The sequence below is a fragment of the Chlorocebus sabaeus genome, chromosome 12 (assembly GCF_047675955.1).
Source record: "Chlorocebus sabaeus isolate Y175 chromosome 12, mChlSab1.0.hap1, whole genome shotgun sequence".
NCBI lineage: Eukaryota > Metazoa > Chordata > Mammalia > Primates > Cercopithecidae > Chlorocebus > Chlorocebus sabaeus.
In genome coordinates, this window is record NC_132915.1 from 102,421,783 (window position 1) to 102,435,250 (window position 13,468).

The following is a 13,468-nucleotide window of genomic DNA, read 5'->3' on the forward strand; positions in this document are numbered from 1 at the left end:
CCCTCCCTCTGCTACCAGGGGACCTGTGTGCACTTGATTCTAGCCTTAACAGCTCTCCTATAGGACAGGTGTGTTTCCCTAAGGTCCAGCTGGTCATGATTTTCACATGATTACTCCATCAAAAAGTACAGAAACAGGGCTGGGCACAGTGGCTCACATCTGTAATCCCAGCACTTTGGGAGGCTGAGGTGGGCGGATCATCTGACGTCAGGATTTGGAGACTAGCCTGGCCAACATGGCAAAACCCCGTCTCTAATAAAAATACAAAAATTAGCCAGGCATGGTAGTGAGCGCCTATAATCCCAGCTACTCGGGAAGCTGAGGCAGAAGAATTGCTTGAACCTGGGAGGCGGAGGTTGCAGTAAGCTGAGATCACGCCACTGCCCTCCAGCCTGGGTGACAGAGCGAGACTGTCTCAAAAAAAAAAAAAAAAAGAAAAGTACAGAAGCACCTAGTGGTCATGGGAAAACTGCTTGTTATTTATAAATGTTGACACTGATAGGTTATAAGCAGGTTATGATTTTATAAAAATTTGGCATATTTTAGAGTATTTACTCAACTTCAAAATTTAATTTTTATGATGTTTACAATGTGTAATGTCATCTACTAAAAATTATTTTTTTCAAAGTAATCTTGTACATGATAATCGAATAGTACAGAAAAGCTGATGAAGAAGAACCTTTACCTCAGTCCCCTCCCCAAAGGTAAACTCTAAACTGTTTTTTCTACTGATTACTTTTGGAATTTTATTTGGCACACCAAAGCCTGAATTTCTTGTTTCACCAGCTTTGTATGGTATCTTGTGACCGCTCACTTCCTATGCTTTCCCTCCAGTTCTCTACTGCCCACCTTCTGTTGATTATACTTTCACATTGCCTGATTAATGAGCTTCACCAAACTCATCACACTTTTCCTTAGGTGAACTCTTAAAGCTGAAAACCATCAAACAACACTTATTATTACGGCTACATAACTGTTACACATAGTCAAGCCATGTACTATGCCAGGATTGTGTTTCATGCCCTAGTAACCCTGGGCCATTCAAAAGAGAATATGCCTCACAAGACCTGTAGATTTTTCTTTTCTTTTAATCCATTGATTGCTTGATACTGGGTATGTATTATATTTTGATTTCTGTTACATTTTTAATTGCTTTTATATTTCCCCAGAGGCTTCCCTTCAGGAGCCCTTTGTCCTGCTCCAATTTGAACTAGTTGTTCTCTAGTCTTTTGCACAGCTGTTATTATAGGACTTCCTTTGCAATTGTCTATGGTTGGACTCTCCTTTTTTTTTTCTTAGTCATATTTATTGAGGTATAATTAATCCAGTAAAAATCACCCATTTTAGTGAACAGTTTGGTGATTTTGAAGAATGAGTGTTCTCATGTGGAGACCTTGTCTATCAACCCCCAAAGTTCTCTGTGCCCCTTTGTAGCCCGTTTGCCTCCTGTTCCCAGTCCTTGGCAACCAAGGATCTAATTTCTGTCTCTGTCGTGTTTACCTTTTCCAGACTGTCATGTGAGTCAAATCATAATACTCTCTTGTGTGATTTCTTTCACTTAGTATAAAACTGTTGACACTCATGTACACTGATGTTTATGTCACTCTCATTCCTGTTTTTATTGCTGAGTAGTATTGGATTATATGGCTGTACCATGATTTGTTCATCCCCTCACCAGCTGGTGGAAATCCAGGTTGTTTCTAGTCTTGGGAAATAGAGAATGAAGTTGCCATAAACATGCACATACAAGTTTTTTGTGGACATATATTGGTATTGGGTAAATACCTACCCAGTGGGATTGCTGGGCCTACCAGTAGGATTGCTAGGGCAGTTGATAAGTGTGTGCCTAACTTGATGGGAAACTGCCCACCTGCTTTCCTAAATGGCTGTTCTGATCCTCCCCAGCACCTGGTATTGTCACTCGTGTGTGCTTTTTGCGATGATTGAACTGGATGTGGTGTCCATTGTCGTTTAGTTTGCATTTCCCTACTGACTAATGACATAGAGCACCTTCCCCTGTGTTTGCTTGCCATCCATGCATCCACCTGGTAAAGTGTCTTTTGTTTAATTTTTTTTTTTTTTGGGGGGGGGACAGTCTTCGTTCTGTCCTCCAGGCTGGAGTGTAGTGGTATGATCATGGCTCACTGCAGCCTCGAACTCCTGGGCTCAAGCAATCCTCCTGCCTCAGCCTCCTGAGTAGCTGAGACTACAGGCAAGCACCACCATGCCTGGCTAAGTGTTTTTTTTTTTTTTTTTTCTAATTTTCTGTAGAGACAGGGTTGCACTACATTGCCCAGGCTGGTTTTAAACTCTTAGGCTCAAGCAATCCTCCTGCCTCTACCTCCCAAAGTGCTGGGATTACTTTTTAATCCCATGTGGTTTACTTTTTAAAAAACATGGGTGTATTCTCTAGAGAGACAGAACTAATAGGATATATATACAAAGGGGAGTTTATTAAGTATTAACTCACATGATCACAGGGTCCCACAATAGGCTGTCTGCAGGCTGAGGAGCAAGGAGAGCCAGTCCGAGTTCCCAAACTGAAGAACTTGGAGTTTGATGTTTGAGGGCAGGAAGCATCCAGCATGGGAGAAAGATGTAGGCTGGGAGGGTGGGCCAGTCTAGTCTTTTCACATTTTTTCTGCCTGCTTTATATTTTAGCCGCGTTGGCAGCTGATTAGATGGTGCCCACCCAGTTTAAGGGTGGGTCTGCCTTTGCCAGCCCACTGACTCAAATGTGAATCTCCTTTGGCAACACCCTCACAGACACACCCAGGATCAATACTTTGCATCCTTCAATCCAATCAAGTTGACACTCAGTATTAACCATCACAATTGGGTTGTTTGACTTCTTATTGTTGAGTTATAACAGTTCTTTATATTTTATATACAAGTCTTTTTTCTATCAGATATTTGTTTTACAAAATGTTTTTTCAGTCTGTTGTATTTCATTTTCTTAACAGTGTCTAATTACATTAGAGGGTTTTTTCTAAGTTTTTGTCTCTGTTTCTTCAAAGTCATTGTCATTTATTACCTTGGTTTTCCTTCCGTTCTGTTGGCTTAACTCATATGACTGGTGGCTTGTAGGTTGTGATTTTTTCCCCTGGCTTTTCTCCTGAGGGGAGTCTGCCTGGGAGAGCCAAGTGGCCCGGGCAAGAAACAGCAGGTTGCCCGCACTGCAGGATGACAGGGTGGGGACTGGCGCACAGGGTGCAGTTTTCTGTCAGCAAAAGGAGGCGACCTTTATTCTGGGGGTTCCAGCATGGAAGCCTTTAATTCTCCCATCCTGCTTTTTGCCTGTAGGTGGATGCTAGCAGGCAGCAGGTGGGGGTGCTGGCTGAGACAGTGTCCAGTACACTGACCTTTCATTTGTCCCCCGTTTATTGTTCCTTAATGACTCTGAGCCAGGAGCCTCTCTGAGGTCCCCCAAGGCAGCCTGACTTCACCACCTCTGTAGCCCCTTCCTGGCATAGTCTAGCTTGAGACTTTCTGTTTTCATTTAATCAAAATCCATGCTGATCTCCAGTAATGTGTTGAAATCTTTCATTTGATGAGGGTAGTAGTGCCATCTACTCTGTTCTCATTCCTAGTTTAGGTTTATCTTTTACTTCTGTGCTTTGTCAGAGGGGTTTTGGGAGTGATGTTAGGCAAATGTGTATGTCAGGTGTCATCTGAACATGCCACCGATTTTGAACTTAATATGGCACCAATTTTAGGTGGTTTTGGGTTTGTCACAGACACAGATGATGGAATCAGCCTCTCGCTTTTGAAACCTGTTTTTAATAATGGACTAACTTTATTGTTCTCTCACATATTTGATTCATGGTCTCATTAAGGGTTATAGAAAAAGATGATATTTGATTGTGTTTACAGTGAAATATATACAAATACAAGCATTATATTTTGTTAATAACTATTAGGATCTGCTGGAACTGCAGATTTTACCGAGGGGAGAACTAGTGGTAGTGGATGTGACCCCCCACCCACCAGTGGATGGGTCTTCCCTGAAACAGACCAGATGAGTATTCTCCCCAGTTAGCATATCCATAAACTATGGCGCATTTGCTGCCTAAAAGAACCAAGAAGCTTCTTTGCTTCCTTTAGCTTGCTTTGTAGTCTCAGATTGTTCTGAGTTCTCACTTTTCTGACACCATGTAGAGTGTGAGCTCTGGAATCAGACTGAGGTTCGAATCCCAGTTCCAGCACTTACTAGCTGTGTGACCTTAGACATGTGGCAACCTCTCTGAGTGTCATAGTCTCATCCATCAAGTGGTACCTATCTCATCGTCTTGTTTGTGGATTCAGTAAGTTACGGCATGTGAGTCTCCTAGCCCAGAGTCTAGCAGGCCATTTTAACAGTCAGTAAACACTGATTCTATATATCCCTAAGTCTCCATCCCTGGAGGAGCTCCCTGTGTGTCTGTGGACATTTTGACTCTGGATCCTACTATCCCTTTTGTCTTTTAAGCCCTGCCTGTGTTGCCAGAGGCACTGTGCCCTATTCTGGCCATGGCAGCCTGATTCCTGGGCTGGCCCTGACTCAGGTGTGGTGCTCTCAGAAGCCTGCCCAGGTTCTGCTTTGGTCTATTCCTTCATGTCACCCAGTTCTCCTCTAGGCTGGGAACCTGCTGGAGCCCCGGCTGTGGCCTGCAGCTCTGTTCTGGCTATGGTGAGAATGGGCTCCCATCACTTCTACCATCCACTACCTGCGTGGTCTGGATAAATTAATTTACCTGCTTGTTACATATTTTTTCATTTAGAAATTGGAGGTCGGAGCAGTCGTATCTACTGTGAGGGTTCTGTGAGGATAAAATGAGATGGTCTCTGTGGAGTGTGTAGCACACATCCTGGCACAATGTAGGTGCTCAGTAAATCTTGCTGGTGCTTCCGTCTGGCTAGGCCTTGGCTCTCATCCTGGCACCATTGGAGTCCTAGTGTCCAGGGACTGCTGTCCTGTGTGCCTCCTCCATCTGATTCCAGGGGCTCTCCTGGCCTGGATTTTCAACCCCTGCACCCACTGCTCAGTGCTGCCTTTCCCTGTGAGCATTATTTAATTTAATAAGCACATTACAATGTGTCATTTTTTTCTAAGCACTTTGCAAATATTGGCCCATTTAATTCCTATAACTGCCTTACAAAGGAGGTGCTATTATTAATGCCATTTTTCAGATGCAGAAAGTCAGGCACTGAGAGTTTAAGTGACTTGTCCAGGGTCACACAGCCAGGGAATCAGCCTTGGTCCATGTAAGTCCTTAACTACTATATGCTGTGGCCTCTTTTTTGTGACCCTTGTGCCCTCAGAGCTCACTCCTGAGACCAGAGCCAGCCCTTCTGCCAGATCCCAGGTGGGGAGCTTTCATGGAATTCGGTTACTCCTGCTTGGGCCTCTAGACCCCCGACTTTCACACGAGGAAGGTGTGGACATCCTGCACCTTTGCTGCTGCCACAGCAGTCAGTATATGTGGTCTCCCGGGGTGAACTATAGATAGAGAAGAATGTAGACTCCTTGTGGGTGATAAGGCATGGAGGTCCCTGAAGGACACGCTAGCCACTCTCTATTATTTGCCCATCTCCTTAGCCCATTCGTAACTCTGTCACAAGAGTCTAGGCCCTGAATACCTTACTCCCCAGTCAGACCCACTCTGGTCAGGTCCCCAAAACTGGCACTGTCTCCCTGACTGTCTTACTGGGTCACCTATCTCCTAGGGTCACCCACCTCCTAGGGTCACCCATCTCCTAGGGTCACCCGTCTCCCAGGGTCACCCATCTCCCAGGGTCACCCGTCTCCCAGGGTCACCTGTCTCCTAGGGTCACCTGTGTCCTAGGGTCACCCGTCTCCTAGGGTCACCCGTCTCCTAGGGTCACCCATCTCCTAGGGTGTTTTAGAACTCCTTTGGCTAGGTGTGTAATTGTCCCACCGGTTCTTCTGAAGATGATATATAAAAGCAAATCTGGGAGGTCTTTTCTGTTTTTTTTTTTTTCCCACCTTCCTGTGAGAGGGTGGGATGGGAAGAATGGGAGAAAAATGGAGGGAGGAGGAAGAAGAAAGCCATTGAACACAGTGGTGATGTGCTGTTGGCTGGTGTCAGGCTGGCAGTGGTCCTGAGTCTGTTGTAGTGACTCGCCCTTGAGGCAATGCATTTTCCATGTGGACACGTTTGATGAATGTGATTTGGAGATGACTACAGTGAGAGTTAGGCACACGTGGAAGGGCCATGTGCTGACGCCAGCTTCCTATGGCCTGATGGCCTAGATGCTGTGGGGGTCTTCAGAGAGGACTTGTCACCACTCCCCAGGTCTCCTCTCCCAAGGCCTTACCTGGTGGACTCCAGACACGGTCAAGGTTGGGCCTTTCTCAGCCCACCTCAAGGCATCTGACTCCCAGACCCTTAAGCACAAAACCAGCAGCTAGTGGAGTGAGCCTCATGGTGGTGTGGCCCAGAGCAGCTTTGCAGGGGCAGCTGAAACCAGTGTTGATTCTTGCTTTCACCTAGGAGTGCTTACAGGTGGGGGTATTAAGACTAAGTTGTTTTTGCACAGTTGGGGATTATTTCCACAGTTTATCACAAAGATAAACATTCTTCTTTGATTGTCAGAGTGAATGTCTAAATGAATTTTTTGTTGTTACGTGTTTTTTATTTAAGGCAGCTGGTCAGATACCCTTTTGGTTCTGGGCCCACTGATTTTCAGTTGTCTGTGGGATGCCAAAGAAGGTATGGCCAGGAGGTACCTGGCTATCCTGGATGGGAGCTCAGGAGAGAAACTTGGGCTGGACACAGACATGTAGTTGTAACCACAACAGTCAGTATGTGTGATCTTCTAGGGAGATATATAGAAGAATGTAGAAGATGACCTTGGACAAGTTGAGGTGGAGATTGTGTCAGAAAAGAAAAGAGCAGCCAGAAAATAAGACTAAGAATGAGGGGCCCGAAAGGGAGGGAAACAACAGGAGAATGCAGTGAGCAGAGGCAAGACAGAGGACAACAAATACGGCCGGGGCCAAGAGCGGCTGGTGAAGGGGCACTGATTTCCTAGTTGGGAAGTTGTCTTAGGGGAAGGAACAGTTACAGGGGAGCAGGAGCAGGGAAGGCAGGTGGAGAGGGGAATGAGTTTAAGTCGTTCTCTTGCGAGGGAGAAAAGTAGCAGGAGCTGGAGGGGACGGGGTCTGGGAGAGGAGTTTTTTATTGTTATTAATATTAATTGGAGAAGCTGAATGCGTGTTAAAATGCCAGCAGGAAGGAGAAATTGGAGAGGAAGAGGTGGAAGGTACGGGGATGACAGAGAGCATCAGAGTAAGGGCTCTGAGAAGGCAGAGGGATGGGATAGGGCAGCAAGAGAGCGAAAGAAGCCCCTCTTTCATTAAAGCCAGAAGGAGGGAGAGGATGCAAGGATGTTTAAGTTTGGTGGCAGGAAGTTTTCCTCTCATAGTGTCTGTTTTTCCCTGATGAGCCTGAGGAACACCGTGGTGACAGGAGGAAGGTCTCAGCAGCACCTGGCAAAGGACTGCACAAGCCCTTAGTCCCCTCACGTTCAGTCAGCTCAGCCACGAAGTCAGGGCCAGGGACCGCCTGGACAAGATGTGGGCCTCAGCGCCCATAGGAAGGGCTGTGCGACAATCCCTGGGCAGCTCAGTGGCTCACTACAGACACAGAGCTACCAGGGCTGTACTGGGCTCATCCCAAACCCTGGTCTCCCTTCTAGAATCAGCCTTGTCTCCTCTGGTCAATTTTAACTAAATTACACTCAAATAAGTTCCACAGTGTGGACCTTTTTTAGGCATTAGTGACTGGAAGAGTTTTGTTCTATTACTTCACATTTTCCTAAACCCACTTAACACAGATGGAATCTCTTGTAATCCTGTAAGGCCAAACACAGAAGAGGAACTGCGCCAAAGTGGTAAGGCCCAGTACTTGTTTTAGCACAGATAGAATGGTCTTATTTCTTTTGACGCTGATAAATCTTCTGCGCTGAATTTGGGGGATCTTCACACTGAGGAGTGCTCATGCTTCATTCATTCAACAGAGGCTGCTTGAGCATCTGCTGTCAGCCAGGCCCTGTGCCCCGCATGTCACCTCCCTTGTCAGGCTCTGCCTTCTTCAGTCTCCATCCCAATTCTGTGGGGTTAGCTACAGCATCTTCCTATTTAGTACTGAAGGACCTGATGCCAAGAGAGGTGATTTGTCTGGAGTTTCCCAGGAAATAAGTGACAAGATTTGGGATTCAGAGTGAGATATTTGGCTCAAAATTCTTTACTCCTTCCATTTTATCAAAGTACTTCTCAAACATAATGTTTTACTCTGCTGATGTGTTAATTTTAAATGTTACATGCATTCCAGTGCAAAAGGTTCCTTAGGAAATTGTCCAAACCCAGTAACTCCACATAGAGTTTTTGAATTAGGGTCTTAGAAATGTTCAAACCAAGTAAATTTAGGGAAGGTGTATTAAGTACCAACTTTGATTCTTGCCTGCATAATATCAGCAAAATGAAAGAAAAATAATAATAGATTTTGTTAATTAAAGACAGTAAAGAGAGTATGGTGTGGGAAAAAGAAGATATTTGACATTCAAGCTGAGTCTGAATACCGCCTTGTTGCTTAACAGCAGGGAGGTTGCTTAACCTCCCTGGGAAGAGGAAGGCAGGTGACCTTTATCAAGTACCTGTCACGTGCTAGGTGCTTTGCATGTCTTAATCTCATTTAATTGTTATAATGAGCTTCACAGATAAGCACAGTATCATACCCGCTTTAAGATGAGAAACTAGAAGTTCTGAGAAGATAAGCATCGTGCAGCTGGTGTATGGCCAGCCAGGATCTGACCCTGGGATCCACTCTTCTCCCTTTCCGGGTGTTGTCTGAAGTTATTACAGTGTGGAAATAAGACCACGGAGTCTGAATTAAATTCACGCATGCACATGCTTGCCTGCAAACACACACACACAACTTCTGCTATTTATTCAAAAATTTAGGAAAAATACAAAGGGAGCAGTTATCAGCTAGAAATTGGGCAACAACCATGCCTCAGTCCTGAAACATCAGTTTTATGAGTAGGGTTTTATATTTGATTATAAAACCTATACATTTCCAGGACTGGCTTTGTGATCCACTGGGGAGAAAGGCCTTTGTCTTCACAAACAAACTTTAAAAGGGCAATAATAACATATATTTGCAAAGTGATTCAAGTATGTGTTTTAAAGAGAGGGAGATAGTACATGTAACTAAGGTAGGTCAGACATACATTTGAAACCGAACATAGGCCGGGTGCAGTGGCTCATGCCCGTAATCCCAGCCCTTTTGGAGGCTGAAGCAAGAGGATCGCTTAAGGCCAGGAATTTGAGACCAGCCTGGGCAACACAGTGAGACCCCCATCTCTACAAAAATAAAAATTAGAAAAAGAAACCAAGTGCGAATATATGTCGTCAGAACTAGGAGAATCATAGTAAACAGCTGGAACTTCTACAACTTAAAGAGATTCATCTCTGCTTTTGAAAAGAAGTAGAGTTACAATATTCATCCAAGAGAAAGAAACCTCTTTATTAAAATGGGTGTGGTGAGAATTACATGAGATGACATAGGTGAGGTGCCCTGTCCAGCGCCTGCTGTGTGGGGAATTCTTGCTAAATGGTAGCACCAGTGAATTCTGTTGTCATTGCTATTAACTTGAGTCTAAGTTGTGAGGGTGTGAAGGACATGGCAGGCTCCAGGTTATTTGTGTTCTCTTGTGTGGGTGACCTTGACAGAAGTGAGGCACCAGGAGGAGGCGTCTCGGCCCCTGGCTGGTTCCTCTGTGTTCCCATGTCCAGGGCATTCATCTTGTTACTAGGAGCTGCTGTTACCTTTAGCTAGGCTCCCACCAAGCCCGTTTCTATGGCTGATTGTCAGGTCCTAAGGTGTGTTTGACAGGCGTGGACCTTCAGAAGTGGCTGCTGGCAGCCAGTTTTGTCCTGGGCTGTTCCTACTGTTCCCCTCCCTGCTTTCCTAGGAGACCCCGATCTATACCTATTGCAGCTGCTGGGCAGCTGCCTCTCACTAAAGATCTTACAAAAACTCAAGGTAAATGGCAAAAAACCAATGCTATTAGTAATACTGAGGCCTGGTAGGAATTAAAAGGCGGTCTTGTAACTTATAGGTGGAGAACTTCAGAATCTGCAGCCTATGCTACCTTTCCTCCAATCTCTGTCAGGGCTCCACAAGGCACACACTGAGAATGCTGGGCATTTGGATGATGGCTTCTCCTTGGTCTTTTTTTGTAGCACCTAGTAACCCCATTAGATTGCTCCTATTGTGTCCAGCTTTCATCCCTTGGCTAAGAGCCAGACTTACTGATAAATAAAATCTAGATAATTCAATTCTTCAAATTATAATGCTAAACCTAGCAGAAAAAAAGAGACAAGGCCCCCGAACAAGATATTAAAGAGGACCTTTCCTTCTGCATGCTTTTGGTTATATGAGGGATTGGAGGGGCCAACTACAGGACAGAATCTGAGGTCATACCAGAAGCTTCTTTGATTGCAGTGGGCTTGGACTGGGACTCTCCTCGCACCAGGAATGTATGATGTCATGTGGCCAGTGAAATCTGGGATATTTTAATGAAGCCCTGGCATCACAACTATGCGGGGTTGAGTTCTGCTGGTTAAAACATTTCTGTGCCCCCTCAGACAATTTGCATTGTAAGAAGGACTTCTGGTCTTAGAGAAGCTGGCAGAGTGGCAATGGATTTCTTTTGGCACAGAAATCCTAGGAAACATGGCCAGAGTTGTGGAGAAAAGTATTCCACTTATCTTCACTTCTGGTAGTCCCAGGCTGCACCGTCACCTACAAACCCAGCCCTCCTCTCCCTCCTGGTGAAGATGGGAACAGCCAAGGTGTCAGCTCCTTCCCACCTTCATGCATGCTCATGTTCCCATTTGATGCCCCTGGTGTTTTTGCATCCCAACTAGAATCACTGTTGAAATTCATTCTGTGCTTCCTAGGAACTAGCCAGCTGTGGATGGAGTAAGAAGGAGAAACACAGTCTTGCCCCTAACGTTGTGGCCTTTACCCGGAGGTTTAACCAGGTAAGCAACACCCCTTGCATGTGCCTATCCAGAGAGTAATCTGCTGCTGTCCCCTGTAGGCTGCGAACCCCCCCAAGGCTGTCTCCCAGGCACCTGGCCCCAGATCCACCTTCTCTTCCTGAGTCCCCTACCTTTATCCAGTTTTGTGCCATTGTAGTCTGTTTGCACAGAGCAGGTGGAACTGAACATACCTTTCCTATGCTTAAATCACTTCAGTGACTTCCAGTTTCAGTTAAGCTAAGGTTCAAGTACCTTAATATGCTTTGCAGGGTTTGGCATGGTGGATCTCGCGTCTGTCCACCCCTTCAGCCTCATCTCTTTTCCATCCTCCTGGCCTTTCTTTTCTTACCTGATATATCTTATCTCTGTCCTGTCAGGCCCCCTGTGTGCAGTCTTCACAGCCCAGAATCCTTCCTCCCTGTTCAGCTTCCAATCAGATCTCAGCCTGAATGTCATTTCTTTGGAGAGTCTTCCCTGAATCCCCAGACTGTATGAGGTCACACATTCCCACGTTGTACCCTATACTCCGTGTGGTCCTTTATTAGTTTGTCCTCATGTTGTATCACTCTGTAGTCTCCACCTTCCTTGCCGGCCTGGGAGCCCCATGAGCATGTCTATCTTGTTCATTACCCACCACCTTGCCCAACGTCAGGTCTATCATAGACCCTCATTAACTATGTATGGAACGAATATATGAGGTGCTCAGGAAATACTTTTAAATTGAGTTTTCTTGAATTCCTGATGGCCTGATCCCTGGCCCTGCGCTACTTTAAACTGACTTGGTCCGACCAGAACCTGTGCTCCAGGTATGAAGATCTGGAATGATGATTGGAGACTTGGATCAACTCAGGGAGGTAGGGTGTCTTATTTCTCAGCCAGACCTGCATGATCCTCAGGAGAAGGCACACAAACCAAAGCCCCAAATTGTACTGTTGACAGATTTCCTTCATTCTTATTTTTCTGGTTTCAAATGAGGCCAGTGGCCTAGAGGTTGCTAATATGTATGACTGGCCCTCTGGGTGATGGGGCCTGGATTCCCTTTGGGCCCTCTCTCCAGCTGGGCCTTCTCTCTCGGAAATGCTTGATCTTGTGCATCACTGTTGCTCAACCCTCTCCAGGCTTCTCCACCCTTGACCTTCCACCCCAAGGCCAGCGGGATCCTCAGAGAGGCACCAGCTTGTAGTTTGAAGATTGAGGCTGGAATTAGCATTATTATTATTTGATGAGATATAGTAGGAACCAAGAAAGACCTCGGTGCATCTGGAGTAGGAGCTGCACACTGTTTGTTTTGAAAAGAGAATTTCCAAAGTCTTATGCTTCTTTTTTCTTTGTTTTGAAAAGTCGTCTCTTTTCAACTGAGCTTAGTCTTAAAAAAAAAAAAAAAAAAAAAGGGTGAGAATTTTGTCAGGGGATTCATAGTTTCCTTAAAACTATTTGACTGGGAGCCAACTCAGTCCCTACCTCTGACCAGCCACAGAGCTCCCAGAGGAGGGGCAGCTGGGGGCTCTGATGTAATCTGCTTTGCACGCGGATGCCAGGTCAACTTGGCAAAGGCGGTGTAGCTTGTTCTGTGAACAATTGTGTTGTGTCCAGCTCAGACCAAGTGATGAAATGAGCCAGAAGCAAAGTCACATTTTTTTTCAAACAATGCTCTGGGAAATGGTCTTCCTGCTGGCCCATCAGCCAGTCAGAGAGCCAGCAGCTCCTGGACATAGCCCTGGTAGCTCTGGTTTGAAAATTAGCCAGAGGCCAGGCCTGGTCAGCTACTGGGGCTGCCTTCTTTGAGATGAACTTGTTGGCGTCCCTTCCTTGCAGAGCTTTTATGTGTAAGAACAAGACTCATTAGACTCCAAATAAAAGAAAGCAGGTCACTTACCTGTCTGAGCCCCAGCTTTCTTTTCTGTAACTGAGAATAATAGTAGTGCTCTCCTTGCACAGTTGTTATGAAGAATAAATGGAACACGAAGAGCTTTAGCACAATGTCTGGCACGTAGTAAGCATCCAAATGTTTTGGGAGAAGAAAAGAGAAATATTAAGATCAGCTGATTGGGAGGAGGTTGCCAGGGGATTTGAGGCTTCTTGTGACCAAACAGAAACCCAGTGGCTAGTGCTTGCCTGCTTCTCTATGGGATCTGAGTCCCTTGGGATTTGCTCGTAGAATGGTGGAGATGGAAGAGTTTGGTCAAGTTCACTAAAGATCTTTTATGAACCAGGCCTATGTCACAGCCCCAAGGAATATACCGTGTAGCACAGAAGTTCTCAATCTTTTTTGGGTCTTGGGTTCTTTTGAGAATCTGACAGTATCACATATGAATGTTCCCCCAGAAAACTGCACAGATATACAAATTTGCATTTAATTTTAGGGTGTTCACTGCCTTCCTGAAGTTTATGTGTGGACATTTATGGGTCTGTGGA

At 45.5% G+C, this 13,468-nt stretch overlaps 1 protein-coding gene across 16 annotated transcripts in view; it reads left to right on the forward strand.

The window, feature by feature from the left end:
- Positions 1–13,468, forward strand: part of RALGPS1 (Ral GEF with PH domain and SH3 binding motif 1) — a 304,597-nt gene that overhangs the window by 101,596 nt on the left and 189,533 nt on the right. For all 16 annotated transcript variants that reach the window (XR_012094881.1, XM_008006183.3, XM_073021927.1 and 13 more), the window contains one exon: positions 10,970–11,053. Coding sequence is in view for 15 of the 16 variants with exons in the window: in XM_008006183.3 (XP_008004374.2) it covers positions 10,970–11,053 (84 nt within the window). In the remaining variant the exon portion in view is untranslated. The remainder of the gene's footprint in view (positions 1–10,969; positions 11,054–13,468) is intronic.